At 51.4% G+C, this 23,714-nt stretch overlaps 4 protein-coding genes across 4 annotated transcripts; 2 read left to right on the plus strand and 2 right to left on the minus strand.

Annotated features, from left to right (window-relative positions):
- Nucleotides 1-1,370: 1,370 nt before the first annotated feature.
- Nucleotides 1,371-2,993, minus strand: E0L32_004642 (uncharacterized protein; the record flags this gene model as incomplete). The annotated part of the gene is made up of 1 exon (XM_031139075.1): nucleotides 1,371-2,993. The coding sequence occupies one exon, from the start codon at nucleotides 2,991-2,993 to the stop codon at nucleotides 1,371-1,373; it is 1,623 nt and encodes a 540-aa protein (XP_030997076.1).
- Nucleotides 2,994-9,558: 6,565 nt separating this feature from the next.
- E0L32_004643 (uncharacterized protein) lies at nucleotides 9,559-10,452 on the plus strand (the record flags this gene model as incomplete). Its single annotated transcript, XM_031139076.1, has 1 exon — nucleotides 9,559-10,452. The coding sequence occupies one exon, from the start codon at nucleotides 9,559-9,561 to the stop codon at nucleotides 10,450-10,452; it is 894 nt and encodes a 297-aa protein (XP_030997077.1).
- A 7,060-nt stretch (nucleotides 10,453-17,512) lies between these two features.
- On the plus strand, nucleotides 17,513-20,451 carry E0L32_004644 (uncharacterized protein; the record flags this gene model as incomplete). Its single annotated transcript, XM_031139077.1, has 2 exons — nucleotides 17,513-20,134; nucleotides 20,404-20,451. 2 exons carry the CDS (start codon nucleotides 17,513-17,515, stop codon nucleotides 20,449-20,451), a joined length of 2,670 nt encoding a protein of 889 aa, XP_030997078.1.
- A 1,587-nt stretch (nucleotides 20,452-22,038) lies between these two features.
- E0L32_004645 (uncharacterized protein) lies at nucleotides 22,039-23,094 on the minus strand (the record flags this gene model as incomplete). Its single annotated transcript, XM_031139078.1, has 1 exon — nucleotides 22,039-23,094. One exon carries the CDS (start codon nucleotides 23,092-23,094, stop codon nucleotides 22,039-22,041), a length of 1,056 nt encoding a protein of 351 aa, XP_030997079.1.
- Nucleotides 23,095-23,714: the final 620 nt, after the last annotated feature.

Below are 23,714 nucleotides of genomic sequence, written 5' to 3' on the forward strand. Positions count from 1 at the left end.
CGAGATCCATGGAGATCCGTGGATGGATGCCAGCTGGGCGCGCGAGAAAGAGCGGCAAGCAAGGCGGGAAAGGGTACCTTGCAGCAGCAGCAGTGTACGGTAGATCAATTGCCCTGCAGACTGCAGATGCGGCGCATCCATTGTGCATTCTTCGCGCGTTGCCTTTTTGCCCTTCAATTCCTACTTTACCCAAGTACAAGTAGGTAAAGTAGGTACCAACAGCAGCCCATCCCGAGGACCCGGGCACGAATCAGAAGTGAGCAAGCCGGTCCGAAATAAACATGAAACAAAGTTGCAAGTGCGTAGGGGACAAGCATGAATGACGGTGGTGGAAGACGGAGGTAGGTTAAGATCGGTACCTAAGGTAACCTACAGAAAGAGTTGAGATGAAGTCGAGGGAAAACTGCACGCGGCCCTGGAGATGATGGGTGGGGGGGAGGGGGAAACGCGACAGGGACAGGGGGAAGCTGCAGGCGCGCGTCTAAAAATTAGCTTATCTGTCCAGGCTTAGCTCGGTCGCTCGCTATTTATGGCCATCTGGTGGGCTGTAGGGGCTACCCATTGGCTGGCTGGCGTCAAATCAATTTGGGACCTTACAATGTCATGTACCTAACGTACCGAGTACTGCACCGCGGAATATTGCACAGATCAGCCCTCACATATCGCCGTTCCTAGCATAGCACGACTTGCTTGTGCATTCTTCCGTTTCAGACCCCGTCTGTTGGCTCTTTTCCCAAGCCTGTCTGTCTGCCTCCCCCTACGCTTCTAAAATCGTCCTTTTTGCTCAAACGCCAGACCATCAAATAACGTCTTCACTCCGGGCGGCTCAGACTTCAATCTTGCCTCTTCAGCGCTTACTGGTCCTCTCTTTGATCCATCCATGTCCTCGCCACCTCGGGCAGAAAGGTAGGCTTTGTTTCATCATTCTTGCCTTGCAGGCCTCTCTCCGGGCCACCCAGCCGGAAGCCTCCGCCGAGTGTCGACATGGCGACGCCCCAGCCCTGACTGGGCCGGCGGGAAGGTCGTGAAACAACGGATTTGTTTCTCTCCGCACTGCTCGCTCAAATCTGGCCGTGCTCTACGCGACCGACTTGACCGCCTTGACCACAGGGGCCGCTTGTTTCATCGCTGCAAGCACTCAAATCGGGATCCACTGATGCGCACTCTCTCGCTGCTCTGTGAACAAAGGATAGTAGTGGTGAGGATTCTTCCAGTAAACCCCGCCGTAGATCGTAGTGTACACGCAGAGTAAATCACACACGGCCCCCAGAAATGCCCTCCTCCGGCCCGACATGCACATGCAAATGACGCTCTTCTCTGTTCGACAACATCTTCGTACACTGCTTTGCTTCCTTCCCCAAAACCTCCCGTCACCTCGACGCAGCAGGAGGCGGTACGAGTGCTAGCACGTCGTCCTCCTCCACGTCTTCCCACTCGTCCTCATCGATCGGGTCGGGCTCGCCCATCACGCTGCGCCACGCCCGCTGCCACATCCCCTTCTTCTGCACCAGTGCCAACACCAGAATCGCCGGCAGGTGCCACACGCTCGCCCAGAACAAGCCCCGCGCAGACCCTCCGTGCCCTTGCAGCTTCCAGAATCGATACGACTCGCGCAGCAGCCAGGCATTGACGGGCAGGGTCGTCACTGCGAAGCTCCACTCCGTCACGCCCACGGCGCACAGTCCCAGGCACAGCGGGAGGAAGATGAAGCTGTACCGCAGGGCCACGCGCCCGTTGCGAGCCGGGTTGACCCAGCAGAGCATCTTGAGCCCAGCCTTTTTGTATTCCTCCCGGATGGACCACGACAAGGCCATAAAGTGCGGGAACTGCCACGCATAGAGCAGGCCGGCCAGGATCCAGCCGCCAATGCTCGAGCCATCGGAAGCAAAGAGTAGCTCCCTGAAGGAGCCGTCGCCCGTGGCAGACTCGCCTGCGGCGGCCGCCCAGCCCATCAGCGGCGGGATGCCTCCAACCACAGCCCCGACCCAGGTATTCAGCCAGTGCAGCCGCTTCATCGGCGTGTAGACGCCAGCGTAGAGCACAATGTTGGCCAGACCCAAGAAGGCGACGGTGGGGTTCACCCCGAATTGTAGCGCCGCGATGCCCGACGCGCCGCAGGCAATCGCAAATATGATGGCGGCCCGCTTCGAGATGATGTTGCGGACCAGCGGTCGGTTCCGGGTCCGCGACATTTTGGAGTCGGTATCGGGCTCGTAGATCATGTTGAACGCGTTTGCAGACGCCGAGCACAGCGTCGTTCCCGTAGTCAAGAAGAGGAGCGTGAGTGGCGACAGCGATGGCGTAGCAGCTGCCACCTCGTTGAGGAGAGAGGAGGAGAGGAAGGCCGGGACGGGGTAGAGGGCGTACGGGGCCATGGCTGTCAGCACCACGAGGGTGGTCAGTCGCGGCTTCGAGAGGGAGAGGACCGCGGAGAGGTATCTTTTGAGAGAGTCAGGTCGCTCTCTCTCGGCGACAGTAGTGAGCGTCGAGGATGCGTTAGAAGGGAGGTCGGAGGGCGAGCCGGCGTCAATGGCGGCGGCAGCTGCTGCCTCTGCAGCAGCCTTGCGTCGAGCGGCCTGGCGCCTGCGATGCGGGAGGTCCTGATCTATGTAGGGGCTCGACGAAGACGCTGCGCCTGCGGAGCGAGCCGAGGCATCTTGGCCAGAGACGTTCGAGGCTTTGGCCGAGGCGGCTTCTGTGGAAGGGCTGCCGACATTCGTGGACGTAGCGACCGGTCGGGTGGATCTGTGCAGGATGCTAAACCGCTCAAAGATGGTGTTGGAGAGAAAGTAGCCCGAATTGAGTCGCCGTGAGGCCGTGGTCGCGGCCGCAACGGCCTGGCCCGAGGCCGGCGCCGTTGAGAAGAAGCTTCCGCTGCTTCCCGTATCAGCCGGTCGTCGTGCACTGCCGAGCCGTGGCAGCACTGGCCGCTTGCCGCACTGGCTGCAGACGCGGCCGTTCAAGGCGCGCATGGAGAGGCCCGCCGGTCGCATCGTGAGATAGCTCTGGATCTCATAGCGCCATGCTGCAAGCTCGACGATTGACAAGGTCTGGTCTCGGCGCCGAGGCAGAGACGTCGTGGGATGCAGTGGGCAAAGCGAGTTCGTGGGGAGTTGCGAGGGATCAGGTCACCCTTGGGACTGGCGATGCTCAAATCGGAAAGTTTTGGTGAACGCCACACGTGGCGCCCGTGGCTCTCTGGAGGCTGGCCCCATTTTTTCTCTCCGGGCTTGTAAGTACAAGGACATTTTACCGAGTGTACAGCACTACTAGCTCCCCCAAAAAGGACCCCAAAACGATACCTGAACAAAGCGTGAGGATCTTGATACTGCAGATCAAATGTGTGGAATTGCAACCATGGAACATTGGGACATTGAACCGTCGAGATAGAACGGCACCTCTAGCTCCGAGACTCTGGTGCTTTAATTCTTATGGATGCTCCACCTACCAGCACGGCCGCCGGATCGACCATCGATCGGCGCTGTTCCGAGCAGGTCGGAGCCAACCCGCCGAACAGTTCAGACCGTGTATTCCAAGAACAAAGCATCTATATCAACCATTGCGCCCGTCCCCTTCGATCCCCCACGCAGTCCGCCCTCTCGAAGACTTGTAGCTCGAGGATGGATGGATGCACTGTCTCACCTTCCACACTGGCTATGATGTGCGCGGCTGTTCTTCTTTACTGGGCAGTGCGGCTCTGGCTATCGCCGTTGAAAGCAGTCCCAGGGCCGTTCTTGGCCAGATACACAGGTAGGCTCTGGCTGTTCAAGGAGGTGTATCGAGGAACGTTCCGACGACAAATGTTGCACTCCACCGAAGATATGGTATAGCCTAGACTCCATAGTCTCTGGCTCTTTCTTTACATAACTAATCTTAGTGACTTGGTGCAAGTCCTCGTGGTACGAAGCGAGCGATAATCCACTCAGCGAACGGGCGAGCATTTTCGTCGAGCCCGATCCACACCTCCACAGCGCAGCACAACGCAAAATCGCCGCTGGGTACTCTATAACGAGTCTTGTCCAGCTAAAATCATTTGTCGATGCATGCTCCGAGGTGCTGCGGTCGAGACTCAACGAGTTTGCCAAGTCAGGAGCCTCGATCGACGTGTCCTGCTGAATGCGGTGCTACGCCTTTGACGTGATAGGCATGATCACGGTGCGTCGGACGGAATCACTGTTCACCTAGCCACGGTATGCAAAGACGGCTCATGTGGGCGAGCGGTTCGGGTTTCTCGACAAGGGCGAGGACATGCAGGGCATCATGTCGTCACTCACCGACTACCTGCTCTACTGTGCAAGGGTCGGAATCTCCCCCGAAGCTAGGGGTGCCCTATCCGATCCCGTCAAGCTCTCAGACGCACAGGGCATGCCCTACCTTCAAGCAATCTTGAAGGAGGGTCTGAGGCTGCATCCTGTTACGGGGCTGATCCTTGGACGTGTTGTTCCACCAGAGGGAGCCACACAAGCTGGACATTATCCCTCCCCCCCCAACTGGCGTAAGTCGAGGAGTAATCCCATCACTTGAATTATCTCCACTCATGCTGACGACTGCGACAGGCCGTTGTCGGTATTGACTCCCGGGTACCTCATGCCAACAGGGACGTCTTTGGCGCTGACGCGGACGAGCTCCGCCCTGAGCGGTGGTTCGAAGATGCAGAGCTGGTCAAAAGACGCGAGGCTTACTTCATGACGGCACGTAACTCCCGATTGCGTATATTATTCTTCTCCTGAAGCTAAATCGACGCGCTCACCAGTTCGGGTAGGGTTCACGAACATGCATCGGAAAGAATATCAGCCTCATGGAGATGTGAAAGGCCATACCGCAGGTTATCAGACACTTCAATCTCATCCCCGATACAGCGTCAGGGTTACCCGAGTGGGAGACCGAGAATGTCTGGTTTTTGAAGATGAAGGAGGTTTTGTTTTTTGTTTTTTTTCTTTGCAAACTACGTGAGATAGGGCCTTAGCTGGGGATCATCAAACTCACTGTGTTGCTTTCAGGCCGGCTGCAAGTATCGACTTCTACTGCGCAGATCTCAAGAGCAACCTACTGTCGCCTCGCTCAAGCGAGGGCGCTTCTGGACCCTAGGCGCACCGCTACTTTGCTTGTACAGGTCCTCGGCCACGCGATACCATCGTCGAGAAGCTCTTCGACGTCCAAAGAGCCGGCGTCTTCATTTGTCTAACAAATCTGGTGTGTTCTTGTCGGTAAATTTGACAAACACATTTTTCATAAGGCCTGGGTTATAGTCGCTAATGGGTACCTGAGCAGCAACATTGCAGTTGATGAGAAGAGCGCAAGACTGTCAAGGAGGTCTGACGTTACAAGATGAAGCTATTTGGAAAAGTCAAGATACTGATATGAACGAGTTGATGGCATCAATCGACGGCCGTCATGGCCATTGGCAGCCAGGGTACCTGGCTCAAATTCACAGGCAGAGTAAACAAACCCCATACGGGATTCTGAGCGGCTTTCGGACATCCAGCTTGGACTTCGTTTCTCTGCAGGAAATAGCCGACTCGCCCCTAACCAAAAGACCCTAGACCATATACATCATACATCACTTGTATCCACAATTCCGCATCTACCAAACTTTCTGTCTCAGTGTCTCCACAAAGCCAAGCACGCACAAGGTGACTGAATCTCCTTTGATAAGAGCTGGCTCGAACAGAATTCTCCAACGAATCACGTGAAGGCAAGATGGCCGAGCGGTGTAAGCATCCTGTCACTATCCTTTCGTCCCAATAAAAATACTAATCTAGCCAACAACGCACAGCCAAGGCGCTAGCTTCAGGAGAAATCTTGTATACTGCTAGTCACATTGTGGCGTGGGTTCGAATCCCACTCTTGTCATATCTTTTTTTGCTTTCCTCTATGCCATATCTTTTTTTGCTTTTCTTCATGCCATCCTGGAGATGATTTTCACCTGTTGTTCGCTTTAGGAGAAATCTTATATACTACTAGTCACATTGTGGCATGGGTTCGAATCCCACTCTTGTCATATCTTTTTTTGCTTTTCTCTATACCATATCTTTTTTTGCTTTTCTCCATGCCATCCTGGGGATGATTTTCACCTGCTGTTCGCTTCAGGAGTTATCTTGGAACATGCTAGTCACATTGTAGCGTGGGTTTGAATCCCACTCTTGTCAAGCATTTGTTTTTTTTTTCTTGAAGTTATCAAGAGGGCTGCACTGTCTTTTTGTGCCTTGACATGAGGGAGTATAGGAGGGAGGGGCTTAGCTTAGCTATGAGTAACATATTGCGTCTCATCTTTTATAGACTGCATGTCCTAGCATTGCTAGTTTATCAAGGCATAGATAGGCGAAGCGGCTTTCAATACGCTTTGCTTCCCCGTCTGTGTACACTTGGATCTCTGTGATTTTGCTTGGATTTGCTTTGTCGATGTGTGTCTCCACATACCATATCTCGCTTTCTTTTGTGAAGGTGGCCGACACGCGTTGGCACAGCCATGACAAAATACATCGCCTGGCAGGGAGCTCTCTCGGCCCTCCCCTGGCTCTAGACCTACTGGTCTATAAGCTGACAGAGTGTCCCCCGCTGTATATTGTGGTTGGTTAGAGGGTTTGTGATTAGGTGATAGGTCAATCGAAGCAGCGATTCAGGTTTCTAGACACCATACATGACTGTCATTGACATTGATCAGCCCTATGCTAATCACACAGTCTTCGAATATGTACCTGTACTGTCCAAACTCTGTCACGTACGACCATAGGTGGTAGAAAACTTATGGTCGTGTTTGCACATTTGTGGGGGTTGCTGTTCTTCTTAGTCATCGAGCCCTAGCCTTTTCAGCCGCCGACAAAGCGTGAGAGCCTGGGTCCATAAAAACGGTGCCGATGTGGCCCCCCTTTTCCGGATGTCGTCCGTTTACAAGTCTAGACGGAGAGGAGCACCGATCTTTCGGACGACCATGCCTGCCTGCCTGCCTACCTGCCTCGTCGTCCCCAACCAATCCCAACCAACCTGCATCATGGGTCCTTCTTTCTTCTGCACCCCTACTGTGGGCCGTCGAACGCTGAGGGAATTCGTCCGGTGAAGTAGGACCGGGGCGCCTCTTGGTGTTGGGTGATGTAGGACCCATAGAGGTCAATTCCACCTTAAATACAACCCCCTTTACAGTTACTCTTCACCGTACTTCTCTCTTCTCAACCTCCATTCCGGTCGTCTGAGATTATAGCAAAAGCCAAGCACTCAGTTCCCGCCTATTAAATATTGATGAATGCCGGAGCAATAGCCGGCCATCCTAATCAATGCGGTTGGCTTGATCAGATGTCCACTCACCTCACTGAGTAAGAGCGGACTCTCTAAGAACTCTTTAAGAGTATCAAGAGCTGACTAAAAAAGGAGATTGGCCCCTTTGTAGGCGAGTCTACAAGGTGTTATAGGGATTGTGTATGGAGGCTCTAGGAAGGGTAAGCAAGCTATACTCCTTTACTTAGGGGTAGCCGTCAGCCTGCTAAGCCGGTCACATAGCTTCTGTCATTTAGCTAATTTAGACTCTGCTTACGTCTAGGAGGATTTTCTTGTGCGTCAGGATACAGTCATTCAGGCAATTCAAGTTTTCCTCATGAGCTACGTCTGAAACTCACTACAGTGGCGCTTCGTTCTCGATGCGCGCGAGCGGGCAAAGGTATGAACCGTCAACAATGCTTCGACCGTTGTAGAGGTCTGGAGGTTGCTTGTTGCCGCCGCAGATTTCCATCTTATGGAGCCTAAGAGGCAGGCTCAGCCTAAGAAAGCTCGTTTCTGGAGGCTTTAGTGGCTTCATGATGTAGAGGGCCGCCTTGCGGGGCCTGGTTTCAAGGTGGTGTTGGTCAGTGGTTACCCTATCCTGACACTGATTTGCGGTCATTAACCCAAGCTTTGGATGACAGTGGATCTATAAAGAGTTGGTATTGGCGGAGAATCTGCTCCTTGATTCCCTATACCGGAAAGTTGTGGCGACGCCTTTAGATGTCAGGAGAGTCCTCTTTAATCTATAGGACAAAGCAGCCTATATTCTCTGTACTCCCTGGATGTGGGTAAGCGTCTACATCATCGACCTGCTGTCTGCTCTTGGCGGTTTCCGACCCAAGTCCCTGCGTAGCATGAAGTTTTCTCAGTTTCAACTCGCGTTCATCACTCTCCCTGACGGAAGGACCAGGCTGGCCTATAAGGTCCGCATAAAGAGGATTAAATTTAAGTGACGTCAGAAGTGCAACCGAAAGCTCTCCCCTTAGATCGTCTTCACCGTTATGGCCAACCCTGACCCCCTCCTTAATCTGCCTGACCTTATTGCGGCTCTAGGCATTGCATCAAACGCCTTTGAGGTAGATTATGGCTTGCCTGAAGACCTCTATACTAAACCTCTTCGAGAGAAGGCCGACTATGTTCCACTGCGGTGGAAGGAATCCATGCTGGAAAAATGTATTGTGGACATTTCTGACACAACTCTGCATAAGGTGTGGGAGTGAATATGTCTTGTGAGCGGCGCTCAGGACGTCCCTCGTTTTTACTGCCTGCAGGTTAGAGCAGGAGGTCGGACAATAGGCATAGACCTTTCTCCTTTTCTTTTCCTTGAAGTCATCACTAACCCTTTTATTCTCTCTTCGACTAGGCGCGCTTAGGGATGTCCTACACTGCTATATATTCTCCAACTCGATCGATGTCTTTAAGAATAGTTACCAGGCCTCTCTCTCTACCAACCTTTCAGAACTTCTTATAAAGGAAGTAGAACAGGATCGGCCTTTCCTAGCTGCCTAGAAAGACTTCTTCTTCTCTGCTGATGAGGATGCCCCTATCGATCTAATAGCAGACAAGCTCGCTAGATTCAAGCTTCACAATAACATTATCGCCCTTCGCTTGAAAATCAAGTGTGCTGTCGGATGCGATAGGACTTTGTGGTGAGATTGTTGCACTGCTGAGATTAGAAATTTGTCGGCCCTCCAACTCGACGTCAAGAGGGGCCGGTATTTCAACCAGATCGACCAATCTAGAGCTTGTGGATTGCCGACAGATGCTATCCGAGCCAAGGCTCTCGAGGAGAGAACGGCGCTTTCGCTGACTCGGAGCGGAGCTGCTATAGCACAGTTCCTGCAAGCTAGCGATGCAAGCGCAGGTCGCTCGAGCGGCGTTCGTTAGATGGAGCTTCTTCTGGACAACCTACGAGGACGCGGCCCTGGCGCGGCACAGGCCCCAGCAGCCGCCGGGCGATCCCAGTTCCAGTGTCTCTTGTGTGAAGTGTTGTTTACTACTTCCTTCTCTCTCACGAGGCATGCAGCGACCCACGAAGAGCAATTCCTACGGCCATTCAAGTGCCCTGCTTGTGCTAGATATGGAGAGGAAGTCGAAGTACTCGGCTCACTGTCATGGTCAGTCCATTGTACGGCAAAACATGGCCTGGAGTTTGCTCCAAAACCTATCGCCAAAGCCATACTTTGTTTCTGCGGCGCAAGGTTCTCACCTAGCTCTTTCGCATGTCACATCAATCACAAGCATGCCAAGCACAGCGGCCATATCTCCTGCAGGGAATGTGAGCATTCACTGAGTTACAAAGACATGAATGAATGGCTCGGCCACATTGCAGTCCACCAGCCAGCTTCGTGCCGTCCGTTCCGATGCTGCCTGCTCTGTGGCAAGGTTTGCCAGGGCATGCACCAACATCTTACTCGCGCGCACAAGAAGCAATTTGAACACCCTTTCGGTTGTCCCAAATGCGGAAAAGAAGTAGACGGAAGAAAATCCTGGGACGAACATGTGCTCGAACTACACACTGCCAGAGGAGCTCCTCTCGTACCATCATCAGGCGATGAGCGCCGCGTGCAAGATAGAATTTGTGACACCGGAGATCAGAAGAGTTCGACCGGCATCGGCGCCAAGGAGGCTTGGGTACTGCTGAGTGATGTACTGTCCCGAGCCGATTCCTTGGGATGGAGCGACAGTGAGTGCCTCAGCTGGATGCGGACAAATGCACAAGCCGCGCAGCGTGGATTGCTAAAGGGTGATACGATGTGGAATGGGGGAAAACGTGGTGCTGAGGAGACACTGGGCTTGGCCAGGCCGAAGAGGCCTAGACTTGTTCATGGGCTGGACGGTACCAATGCAGACGTAGGTGTTGATGATACTGACCGCATAGCGGCAGGAGACATGGATGATGAGGATGATGACAGTGACTGGGATGCGGGCGACGATGGTGACTCTGCCTCAGATAGCAATAGTGATGATGATAGAGATGACCACGGCGGCCTAACGGTGATGTTGCAGCCACTCAAGGAAAGAGCCATAATGAGGATGGTGAGTCGCGCATCGACCGAGCGAGACTCTTCGGGTACCATGACAGACACGCCATTGTCTCAGGAACCCCCGCCGCCCTACACCTCAAGCGACAGCAGCCCCCTTGAACCTGAAAGGCCCTTTTCGATCAATCGAGATATTGTCAAACAGGGGATGTAGTCAAAGGTGCTAGTTTAGGCCAACTGCTATTTTAGGCAAGGCCAGCATCCAGCTGGATTGCGCATCACGCATAAACGTTGCTTAGCCACTAATAAACACGTCATTTTTATCCAGGAATAGGTGGCTAGGAGTCTTCATCCCGGCGACTATGCCCGTGGGTTCGCCGATTTTAACACCCCAGTAGTGTTGGCCGCCTTCAAGGAACATATAGAGGCCGTTCTGGAAAGATGGAAGGGTTGAGAGGCAAGGAGAGGAGTCAAGTCTATTCAAAAGAGGTGCAAGCCACCCGCTTGGTGGCCTCTCTCCCCTTTTCTCTCAATGAGTCCTCCTTGTAACAAGGTGCCTAACAGCGGTACACATAGCCAAGACAGCAATAGTCTTCTATAAGGCCAGCCCGATGCCGGTAACTGCGGGATGATTTATATACTCCCCAGCAGTCTAAACAATGCATCGACAGCACAGACACGCTTGCGGGAGCCGCTTTTTTATTCCAGGTCGGGTTTTACAACCTGGCTAGCGGATCGCATACTTGCAAAACGGTATGTTCACGAGCGCCAACGAAGGAAGTGGTCTGTTGTATACAAGCAGCGGTTTGTGGAACAGGGCTTGGTTTCATGAACACCCACCTGGGAGCCATGGCTTAACCTGGTAGGATGCGAGGAAATGATTCAGCGGATCGACGAATAATCTCATGTGATCTTGCAGGGCCTTTTGTCGGAATAAACATGGCCCTATGAGAGCAGAAGCCTTGATTGTAAGATGATTGATGGGGTTTCTCCATTACTATGTGAGGTGATTGCCAACTTGGGAGCTTGGTTGATATGAAAACGAGACCATTGGTTCAATCCTCTGAAGTATTCATCGATCATAGTCCATCTCTAAAGCACTTCACGACCTTGACACTCGCTTCTCGAATTTCACTTACCCAATACTTATTTGCCGTACGGTTCCATTCTTCCTCTTATAATATCTAGAGGGATCTTCTTGGAAGTCAACATATGGTACCGCCTATATTTTCACTCAGTTAAGCCTCGATTTAGTAGTAAGACTTTGGCACCATCAAAGAAGAGAGATAAGAATAGGGTTCCCATTTTGTAATAGCGATCATGATCATCTGGATTTCTGCTACCCTAGGAAATCGTTCTTGCAACCGCCCCCAGCCCCTCCTTATAGGTATGTCGACCTGAGGGCGAAAGGATGTTAGTTTGAATCTATGGCCTGGGCCTGTGAAAAATGGGTTGAAGCATTTGAAGGTCGACTCCTGAGATTCCCTATATATATGTAATGCTGTTGGGGGCGGGAGATAGCAGATGAATAATATGGCATACTTGACGAGCAATTATAACCTGCCGGCTAGAAAAGGTAGACTCCTAAACTTGACTACGAAGCTCGGCTAAAAGCCTCATTAGAGAGAATGCATTAGATTTCAACCGTTGGCTGTCTTCTTGGCTGGAGTACTTCGACCTCTGATTGTATTAAAGCTGCAAAAAGATTCCGGCTGTTATAGAGATCCATACTGATACAGGTGACAATGAACTCTTTGCCCGCGAATACAATAAATTGAGAAAGCCTTGCAATGATGCCTATACAGAAGGACTCTTGTAAGTGAACAGGCACGCCTTCGTTGATGCAACCCCTGCAACCCCTGCTACTGCCCTCTTCACCCTTTTTCGGTCACCTCACCTCGCGATTTTGATTCCGTGAGCCCGGATTCCGGTGTCCTCTACTCGAGCTTGTAATGCTTCCAGGAACCGGCCTTGAGTTAGATTTTATTGTAACTGGAGTCAATTGGAGTCACTCCTTAGAATGCTCGTACACTGACCTGTCCGCTGCATGTTTAAATAGGGGGGCCTTCGAAGTTGAGTCAGACATTATGATTCTCCCTTTGTCAATCCTCTTGACATTTATACATTTGGCTTCATTGGAATTTTTGTTCAAGGTGATTGCCAAATATAAATTACTAGCTGTTATTAGCAGATCCCTGAATGTGAGGCACTAATGGTGTATCCGGCGATTGTCACTCTCGCTGCCTGTGGGAGCATCATTACATCGCTGAAGTCGACTTGGGAGCTTTCTCAAATGCTGAAGAAGAGACGAGTGGAGAAAACCCTCGAGAAGGAAGCCGATCTGATTTACAATTTCTTGCGGAAAGCATATCGCTTGGATTTGATAACGAACGGAGATTTTCACTATCTGATCCACGAGTTATTGTATGCTCAGGTCGACGGTGATTGTGAGTATATTAGTGCGTCATCCATTATTGTGATGTAGCTGACATCACAGTGGCACGCTTGCGGAACTTGAGGTGGTATGTGAGAACATTGTGCGGGGACTGAAGTACATAACGTGTGAACCTTGCTTCTTCCAAACATGCCATCGCGTTAAACTCTCCATTGCAGTTATGTGAGCCTAGGGGCCAGGAAGAAATGTTAAAATAATTATAGCGATAGCCATGAAACACTCAATGGAAACATTGAGGTAAAGGAAAGTGCATGTGAAGCACACACCTACTTAGAAAGGAGCATAATAAAGGTGCGAGATCATACAGCCCACGGCTGGTCTAACTTATTCCAGGGCCAATCTTGGCCAATCACACAGACGTCCTCTTCCCAGTGTGGCTAGCTCATTGTCCATCTATTATCATGGTTTTTGTAAATCGGCATTGCGCCAACAACTTGCTTGTCAGGGACCGAATCAGTGTTGTAAGTCGTATATATCAAGTAGATACAGATAGAAATGTTGTCCTAGAGGCAGTCTTTCTGTCAAATCAGCCTTACCTTTTCGCGAACTCGTCTGCTTGAAGGTACTCAGCTACATTGCGGCGGCGAGTAACGTGTCACTCCAGGATCACGGAAGCGGGCACCGGGGAACCGGGGAACCGGGGAACCGACGTTGTGCCGCTATTCCAGGATGCCCAAGTCAGCTCGGGAACCGGGACTGTGAAATGTCCGTAGTTTGGGTCCCATAAAGGGTAGTAAATGTCGGATTCTCGCATTACCCAGTCTGGCCAGTCGAGGCCGTGACGATCTACCAGCTGAAATGGATCTTATCGCTCTATATGCAATAATCTTTGGCTCTTTCCTAGCCCTCTACCCATTCCTGCAGCTTTTGCATGTGCTAACACGGCATTGCTTGTCACCTTGTTTGCAATTCATTGTTTTACAATGCCGCCTCATGGTCCCGGGTATTCTTGTGCTACTAGCCCGCCATGTCCACTACCTACTAGTCTTGCGAAGGAGGTATTGGATGAGTGTAACTCGTCTGGAATTGCTTGTTATGGCCTTATACTTCGGTTGCAATGGGGCATTCCTCTTCCTCGGGCGAGCGAATTTGGCAAAGATGGTGGCAATGTTAGCAATGATCAATACGACGCCACTCTTCCTCGGTGGCCATACGAATCCTGTCGCAGACTTTTTCGGCATTCCATTGTCAACTTATTATAATTTGCATCACCTCATTGGTAGATGTGTGATTGCAGAGGGTCTCTTACATGGCGTATTATCTCTTAAAAGATCATGACTTGACCAGACTACAATGTCAGGTTATGGTGTACGTTTATGTGTTACTCCTCAAGAACTTCAGTCTGACCATATGCAGGCTACTAGTGGACTCTTACTTGTTATGATTACTTCATTCTGGTTTGTTCGTCGATATCTCTTCCGTACTTTTGCTAGGATACATCTCTTTCTGGCCCTGAGCACACTCGGCATAACAACCTGGCATATACTCACGTATGCCTCGAGGCCAGCACAAGTCGCAGCCCTGATTTCCGTTTCTACCTGGACATTAGGACGCCTATACAGGTGCATTCGGCTTATTTTTTTTGCCACTGGAGCAGTCATCCGATGTGAATCCGGAGACTCTGATACTTCCCGTGTTGCGGTCCACCTTGAAAGTCCTGTCTATGTTTTCCTAGGGTGTTACTTCTATGTGTTCCCATCAGGGAGGTTCCTTCATTACAACCTGTTTGTCAGTTATCCGATGGTGCCAATGTGGTATGCACCTGGTCAGAGTCCAATGACGGATTTAGCCTTCCTAATTGCTCATAAGAATCGCCCTCTCCGCACCGTTCGTTTCAAGGAAGGTGACAAACTTCTCCTAGATGGGCCTTATGGACAGGATATGAGTCTTCAATCCTTCGAGACTGTGATGTTAGCAGCCCGAGGGACGGGAATTTTAGGTATTCTCTCCTCCGCTCTGTACTTATGCGAGCGTAGAAAGGCTGGAGGCCAGCTACGCCGAGTAAATATCCTCTGGAGCCTAGAACGAAACGCTCAGGAAGAATGGGCAGCTGGAGAGCTAATGAATCTGCAAGCCTTGGATCCCGGTAATGTATGTTTCTTATGATGTCCCCTCAAATCATATTCTGACCACCTAAGGAACTTCTTGTCGTCTGGTGTCTTTATCCATCTAGCAAGGCAGGCGAACCCTTTTTTCAAGTCAATAATTACTGGTGTTGCTTTTATTAAGTCGATCAGAGTCTATTCCTGCATTCAATGATAGACGCTCCTCAGCATGGCAGGAGCATCGTCGTAGGCAAGTCTATCTACCCTATCCTCCTACGCCCGGCTAACATCGGTTGAGTACAGCTTGTGGAGAGCCGGACTTCTTAATGACTGTCTGCGAAGCCGTGATTGCTCGCTTAAGAGCAACTAGGCCAATTGAATTTGTCGAAGCTCAATACCGACCTGGCTAAAGGCTGACTAGTGCTGCTGACTTTGTGCTGCTTGAGAAGGGAGGGAATGAGTATGGCGCTGCGACATGGTGCAGGGCCGAGAGTGACGGGGATTTGGAAGAAGTCAATCTTCATTCCCTAGCAAGTACACTAGTCAGCGAACCTAGAAAGTCTTCTTTAAAGGAGGGCTATTAAGGCGATGATGATAAAGTGACTCACCTATCGGCTGCAGCCCATGTAAGCGTAGCACTAGCACAAGCACAAGCACCATTGCGGAAGAAGGAGGATTGAGGAATACATGAAGAATAAATTTTCTGGTCTATAATTTCAGTTACTTGCATGTATCCTCAGGTGCTGCTGAATGATACTTATCTACTCTGTCTTGCCTGCCTTTTATTGTATCAACAGCGCACCCGTTAGAAGATGGCCAGGTGCATTCTTTTGGCAGAGCTTCACCACTCAATCTACATCATATCAGCCTTACCATCCAGCGCTTCCCGTATGTGCCACATACTATAGCCTTCTACGAGGATACCTGATGGAGAACTCTGTGTTTTTTCTTTCTTGTAGAGGATGCCATAGATCACAAAGCCAATAGAGGTTGGTCTGACGATGTGACTGGTGAAGCGAGACTGGCTGATCCAGAATTTGGGATGCAATGCACCCTACCATAATGTACTAAAGGTGGGTTACGCGCAGGTTCTAATCTGGGGCACAGTTTTGTTTATCACCCGTGTTCCGGATTACAGGATGACACTTGTTACCCTGTAAGATTTAACCGTTGCCAGACATATGCCTCACCTGTTTCCTATTTTCATAGCAACTCTACAAGCCTTTACACACATTATGGCAGACGAAGACATTGTTGGAATCATCAGAGTTCCACTGAACGCGTTTATTTATCAACCGTCAAAAGGAAGACCTATAAACACGACGGCTGTTACAAATCTCACTCGCATATTCAATGGGAGAGAAGGCTGCAAAGCCGATGTATGGGAGCACCACGTAAAGGGCGAAGTCGATGCTGCCACCTACAGCATAATACAAACCGCATTGGGTCTTTCTAAAGAAAAGCTAAGAGACACTGTGCACATGGGAAGATACCTACGGTTACGCCTTCGGAGGCGTATCGTGTGTCTCGATGGTCGTCAGAGGATTGCTGCTGCTTGAAGCCTTTTTGGGAAGAGAATTTGGTTGCCAGTGAAGCTTTACCGTACCCACGACGCGTCTAAGTTCTCTCACGAAACGAGGTATCCAGACGGTGAGATCTGCTGGCATGTCTTCCGTTTGGCTCTTGGGAGGAGCGATCTGGCTAGTGACTGGAGATGTGAGCTCTCGGAGAGCAAGTCGAAAATCCTAAGCCTCTTATTAGGACGGCAAGCCGGTAAGCTGAAACACAAAGAGCTGGTCGAGTCTCTCTGTGCGGTACTCGACATCCCCGGAGAGAGAGCATCGTTGAAATTGGGGAACATGCATAAATACCTCCCATTACGGTGTAGCGAAAAGCTACAACACTATCTATGTCGTCTCCTAGAAGTATACTTGTGGATACTGGAAGACCGCTCCTTGATTAAGTATGTAGATCGTTCAACAGTCCTATGTCTACAAGGCCGCAACCCTTCGAACAGCGACGATAGACACTACATCCTACATAACTTCAAGGAAGGTCGCATCCTTGGTAGGCTAAGAGATAAGGTTGTGCGACGAAGGATCAAGTATAAGCTGCTCTCCCTTGACCTGATCTTCCCGAGTTTGAATATATTTCACCGAAATATGATACATTTTTCAGTGGGCATTAAAATTCTCAAAGCGCATATCATCGATTGCGAAATTGACGAGCAGAACGAGGTTCAAGGCAATGATTTTAAAGAGAAAGGGCTTTTTCAATCGTTAATTTCATGCTGGTCCTTGCCAGCCGAACCGAAAGTAGAGGTTTCAGCAGACAACTTCCGGCCCTTAGTGTCCCTGAATGCCGAGCTGGCTTGCATCTTGCTGTTCCTTGACGGCCTGCGAGACTGTCTCCATCTCTCGACAGAGCCAATTCTATAGGATAGACGCGGAGAGCCTGCCCCTGTCGCAAACGTGGATCCTTGGTATGTGTACCGGCTCCGAGAACGAGCTAGGAGGTTAGGTTTTCGAACAGACAAAATCACTCATGGCCTAGTGATGACCCCTTCACCACCACGATTAGTGGACTGGAATTTGGATTGGAACGTTTTACCAAAAGAATGGCGAGCGGGGAAGCCGACAATTCGGAACTTCCTCGAACTGCAAAGTGCCGCGTTCCTCCCCAATCTCCAACGAGTCAATTGCGAGGAAGACGTATCGGCAGCCTTTGTCCAAAAAGATATGTTGGAGGCCTTTTTTGGTCCATATTCCTGCATAATGGACGATGCGGAAATGACTTCAGAAAAGCCGACATCTCCTGGGGACACGATGCAGATAGATGACTTAGATTTGCAAGAAGGAACCTTACCTTTGACAGATGTACCGCATCCTAGAATGATTAAGAAGCCCCAAGATTCCCGACCGCAACAGCAACAGCAATCAAATGGTACTTGTTTACGTTCAGATCAGCAAACCTATCAATTGATGCAGGTTGACGACTTACAGGTCGGAATCCTGCTGGAAGGAACTTTACCCGTTACAACACACGTCCCGCAACTGGAAACTTCCAAAACAGACGGATTAACCCAATCAGAGCCACAACACAACAACTCTCAGCAAGGCGAGCCGAGTCATTGCTTCAGCAAACCGCATGGAATGCAAAGCCATTCTCCGGAGCATCTAGCCTTGGAATCAGTTACCCAAAAAATGCCAGATTTGTCTATGGAACAGTCGGTGACTTCACCAACGCTGGAGGCTAAACCGAAAGCGACAGCTCTGATTGAGACATTTATAGACTTGACGGGCAGGGGGCGCGAGAATCAAAGGAGACGTCCAAGGATGCGCGAAGGTCGTTCCCGTAGCGGATCCCCCGTATCCCACGAAGAAGGGGTGCGATCTCGCTCTCCGATCCAGCCCCCGCGCCAAGATGCACCACCCAAGGATAAGACGGGCATATCTGGACCAGTACCACCAGAATCAACCACTGAAAAAGTGGGTATTAGCCCACAGCAGCTTGCCGCCTTGCCCTCAACCTACGAGATGACGACAGCCATAGGTACCATGTACATGCCCACGCAAGGCACTATTGAAGCAGAGGATGCAGTCGAGATTCCCTCTACACTCGAGGCTGTACACTCGCCAGAACAACCAGCGCTTGAGCAATCAAGGAGATCCCCTGTCCAGCCGCCAGAGTCGATTCCTGCCCCGCCCCTATTTCTCTATATTGATGAAAATGATATTAGCGGTAACAGTGTTCTGCCGGACGATATGGTGGTTTCCCTATGTGGCCCTTTTATTGTGCCAGGTGAAAGGATGACAGACAATTTGAAGCGATCTCCCATCCAACCCCTTCAATATCCCGATATAGCTCCCCATTTCAGTCCAAGGGGAAGGGAGTTGCCTCATAATGAAGCTGGTGGTGGAGAACCATATGCAAGTCCTATGTCAGCCATCGACGCCGAGCTACCGCTACCCGAGCCGTCTCAGTTTCACACGGACCAGGTTACCTCAGTTCATCCTGATACAGCCGAAGCAAATCAATCTTCCGGAGCCCAAGACAGACAGGACCCTGTGGATGGAAACAACCGGGCTCGTAGTGGGGCTCTCGTATCAAGTACTGTCCCAGAGGATGATCATGGTGACATTGCCATGACAGCAGCTGAGCCTTTAGAAAGGTCTCCTATCCAGCCCCCCGAGCTGGCCAGTGCTTCTTATGTAGTCGGGGCGCTCGTATCATCCACTGACAGCATGATCAATAGTTCTAGGAATTCTAGAACTAGATCAGTCAAGTCCCAAGGCGCCAAAAACACAAAATCTGCTCTTACCAAACGAAAGGAGGCAAGAGCATCCAGAACTACTACAAAGCCGACGTACACATCTGCGGACAGGTTGGCTGGCCAGAGGACTGGTCACAAAGCACAATCTTCAGAGGTCCACAAGCACGAGCGCTCAAGAGACGCCAACGGAGCCAATAATTCAACCTCAAAGCGATCGCCTGTCAAACCTCCCGGACCTAGCTTGGCCGATCAACATTCATCACAAGCCATAGCAGAAAGACCCCTTCCACAGCATACCCTCGAGCTGCAGACATTGGAAAATCATCAACAAGAGTCTGGCCACCTAGCTCTTGACATGATGGCTTCTGAAATCACACCTTCAGCTGTGGATGAACCCATCACGGTTCCAGAGAGACGCTCGCATATCTATCCTCCAACTACATCAGATTTTCAGATCGGACAACATCAGCTAGTGAACTTGATTCTATGGCCAACCGAGCGCTATGAAGGTCGGTCGCGACCGGCGGACTTGAGCCGGATGGAGATTGACACCGAAATGCAACGAAAAAGGCGTAGAGATGACTCAGACGACAGATCCCAGAGCAATACATGTTTGCGTGAAGATACTTCTCCCTCTAATAAACGCCAGGCCAGACATTCTGCAGCGGAGCTGCTGAAGCGAGCCCGGGCTCGAAATCCACCAAGCAGCGGAAATATCCACCTTCCAGGGCATGAATCAGCCGATATGGAAGTGGATGCTTCACCGCGCGGCAATGTCAGTCGTATTCTGAGTCTCCCGCCCAAGGCTCCTGCAAAGCCTGCCCACAAGAGTCGACGCCCCGAAAGACACCGAACAGTAGGCCCCACGAGACGTAGTGCGAGAATTGAAGCCCGCAGTCGCCCACCCGAGACCCCTATGGTTGCTACGTCGCAGGGCTGCGAAACTTCGTCCGGACACCAGGCGACTAGGGAGCAGTCAAGACGACGATCCCCAATCCAAGCTCCACCAATCTCAACATCAGAGCCCGTTGAGCCTATTGATACTGCTTCTATATTACGCCAATCTCAGGCTCAAGCTTCCACAGAAAGACAAACAGCTAATAAACGAGGAAGGAGAACCCCAGTGAGCCCTCCATCGTCCCCAGTACGACGCAGCGCACGAATAGATGCATGTAGTCACCCAGCCGAGACGCCCATTGTAGACAGGTCTCAGGCCCAGGGTTCCTCAAGCAGCCGGACAGCTATTAAGCCGCCCAGGAGAAAGAGATACGAACCTTACCTTACCCCGACGAGGCGTAGTGCCCGAATCAATTCTGAAAGCCACCCACCTGAGATTCCCATAGCAGATCATTCTCAGGCTCAAGGGTCCTCAACACACCTAACAGCTGACAGTCAGTCAAGGAGAACCCCGGTCCCTTCACCTGGGCCGCTAAGACGTAGCGCACGAGTCGAAGCCCGCAGTCATCCGCCTGAAACACCCGTGGTAGTTACTAGATCTCAGGCTCACGGTTCTTCGCAACAGCAAACCACCCGTGGGCCGTCAAGACGTTCCCCTATCCTAGGTCCATCAACTCCAGCAGCGGGGAACAGTGAGAATACCCTGCTTGAGTCCATAGGTGAGACTTCCGCAATGAATCCTTCCGGACGCCAAAGTGCCGACAGGCCGTCGAGGCGATCAGCAATTCCCGCCCCAATAGCCACACTACAGAGACGGCGCAGTGAGAGAATTCACCTTCTCGGTCAGACACCAGCCGAGATATCGAGCGTAAGTTCTCCAAGACGCAGCGAAAGGGTTGCATCGCGACAAGCATCAATCCTTTCTACGCCAACGGCTCAACAGAAGTCACAAAATCCTGTCTCTAGGAGACAGAGCGGATCGTCGACAAGGCCAGATATAGCAACAGAAGCGGAGTCGAGGTCAGCAAAGGCCCGAGAAAAAAACAGCTTCAGGGAACAAATGCCGCATCCAGACTAACAGAAACGGCTCTGAAGGGCCGGCCCTCTACTCTTCATCAATCCAAACCAACATCGTCGAAGAGGGAGGTACGAGCGGGCCTCTCAACCGATTCTGACAAGTCGCTTACAGTCGTCAACTCTAAGCCAACTGTAGGTAGGAGGACCCGACAGAGTGATCACGTAAATGCCGTTGGAAGCTCCGAGGCTGCCGGCAGGCCATCAGCTAATACCCGTGGTCGGCCTGCACCCTCAACCGCCCAGTGAAGTGACACGACTCGTGCATGCATAGACAGGAAAGGGAAAGGAAAGGCGGTTGGCGTGGGAGCATCTGCCCACCAGGTGGTTCATTCTTCCCAGGACGTACACGATCTTGGGGCCGGTGCAATCGATCACACGGTGATGGCCAACTCTGGTACCGTCCCAAGACCCAGCACGAGACATTCGCCAACAACCTCGAGGCGTTCTCCCATCCAACCTCCGGGAAGGTCGGTCACGGGTGAAGTACCTAGCATGTCCGAAAGTGTCGAGAATACGACCCGTCCATGGATCGTTCCCCCAATGCCATCTTCTCCGGCTCCAGTTCTGCGGAGTGCCGAACATCGAAATCTTGGTACGGCGGGGCCGATCAACCTCGAGACTTTTTCTCAATCAAGACTCAGGATGGCAGAAGAAACAAGCGAGGAAGAGGAGGAAATCTAAAGCTTGGCTGATAGTAATATAAAACATGACATCCATGTACGGAGCTATTGCAACATCCACTGCTAAAGATCTTCATTACCGCGAATGATAAAGCTTCTTCTTCTTCGTACTTTCAGGACAGTGCCAAGACGCGAAAGCGTCAACATTCATATCTCGATAGGGCAATCAGTACAGGCGACCATACGGTTTGTCTTGTCTATGGCTCTCAGAAGGATGAACATTGGTAGTAGTATCATTAAATTGAAATGCATTCTATAGGAAAGCTAAAACTAGCCGAACAAAAGAGTCACGTAACTGCGCTAAAACTCGACGTTCTTCTCGCTTCTCTACGGTCACCGTAGCATGAACGAACGTTATGGACGACACAGAGCTTCAAAGTGCCCGGTGCCGCTTCCCTCCGTAGCCGATCTCGTGTGATTGCCTGTGCTCATTTCCTCGCACCGCCGAGAACTTCCGTTTCGTTGACGGCATACCCTTCAACTCGAGGCTCAGGGGCTTGCCCTTCCTCGTCGGCTGTCGCTGGCTGGTGCTTCCCGCGTCTTGAAACATCTCTGGCCTCGGCTGCGGTGTTTCTGGGAGGTTGGTCAAGAGCGTCTCCAGCAGTGCATCGGTCGTGTCCTCGGGCGCATAACCCCCGAGGGTTCCGAAAACGGCAGTCGAACCGACACTATCCTTTGTCTCAGCAGGGGTTTGGAACACCTGGCTGTCTTCGCTCTGATCGAAATACGGGCTATAGACGCTGTACCTGTCATCATCGTCGTCGCCGCTGGAGATGGAGATGACATTGGCTTCGTTGTCTTGTCTACCGAGGTCCTCAAAGCTCCCCTCAGTAACGGTTGCTGACAATGCGAGAGCTTCCGAGTACGCGTCGTCACTGGCAGAGAATTGTGCTCCGCCGTCACCCTCTATGCTTGGTATTACATGGTCGGCCCACTGCGCTGGCGAAGCAACGATCGTAGACGTCTCACAACTGTAGGAGCGTGACTGACAGGCTTGCCCGTTATCATTCATAGTGTCCAGTGGAGGGATGTCAACGTGAGGGCCTGGGAATCCGATGCTGACTCGTTGCGGGATCAAGTACGAGCAGAGGTGGAACGACTCCATGAATCCACGACTCCTCCCCGGCCATCCAACGGCGTCATAGCGTCGCTTCTCGTCAAGGATGGCGTCCCAGGCTCTTTGGAGGGACGTAATCTGGTGTTTGACGGCGTAGTAATAGTCGAGGCCCAGGTTCAGCCTAGTCTGGCAGATGCCTGCGATACCAGAGTCATCGTAGAGCGAAGCCCCACGAACGAAAGCTATCTCGTCGGGTTGCAGCAGCTTGCGGTGTTCGGCGATATCAGTCTCCATGGCGGCGATTGTCTGGTAATAGCTGCCAAACATGAGTATGGTATCGGCACCACTCGTGAATGAGTTGTTGAACGCCATGTCAAATGGAGTCGATGATTCGGATATGTGTGAATACAAAAGGGCATACAAATAACTGCGGTCTACAATACCCAAGAAAGGGAAAAGATAAGTATATAAATAAGACGATGAATCGGTGAATCACGCTGGATACTTAATCTTGGACCGTGACCCGGGATCCTGGGACGAGGATGGAAAGGCCCTGAAATCTGGATGCCACAGACACACCAAGTACCCTAGAGCCGAAGTGTAGGCGCACCCAAAATGCAGGAGGAGGTGTGTACGTCCACAGTTAGATTGGGCCGCCTGGCTGCGGCCGCGGCCATGTGCCTGAAATAGCCGGTACATGATGCTACCGACGCCCATGATTCCGTAACCAGCACGGCGCCTTGAATCCGCAGGACAGCAAGAGATACATGGCGTTGTATGAACGTGGTTATTGCGCTTTCCGAAAGCCTGCAATTGATCAGCTCCATCTCTTCCAGGTCTGGCCAAAAGACCTGGTCGATGGGTATCTCTGGGCTGAGGGTGTGCATCTCAAGGGAAACCTTTCGAATACAGCTAAAAAGGGCCAGAAATTGAGAAAGTCTTTGTTGATTTGAGCATCTCATAGAGGCAATCCTAAGGTCCTGTATGAGCTC

The sequence above is a fragment of the Thyridium curvatum genome (genome assembly GCF_004353045.1).
Source record: "Thyridium curvatum strain D216 chromosome Unknown NODE_22_length_467593_cov_81.276643, whole genome shotgun sequence".
Taxonomy (NCBI): domain Eukaryota; kingdom Fungi; phylum Ascomycota; class Sordariomycetes; order Thyridiales; family Thyridiaceae; genus Thyridium; species Thyridium curvatum.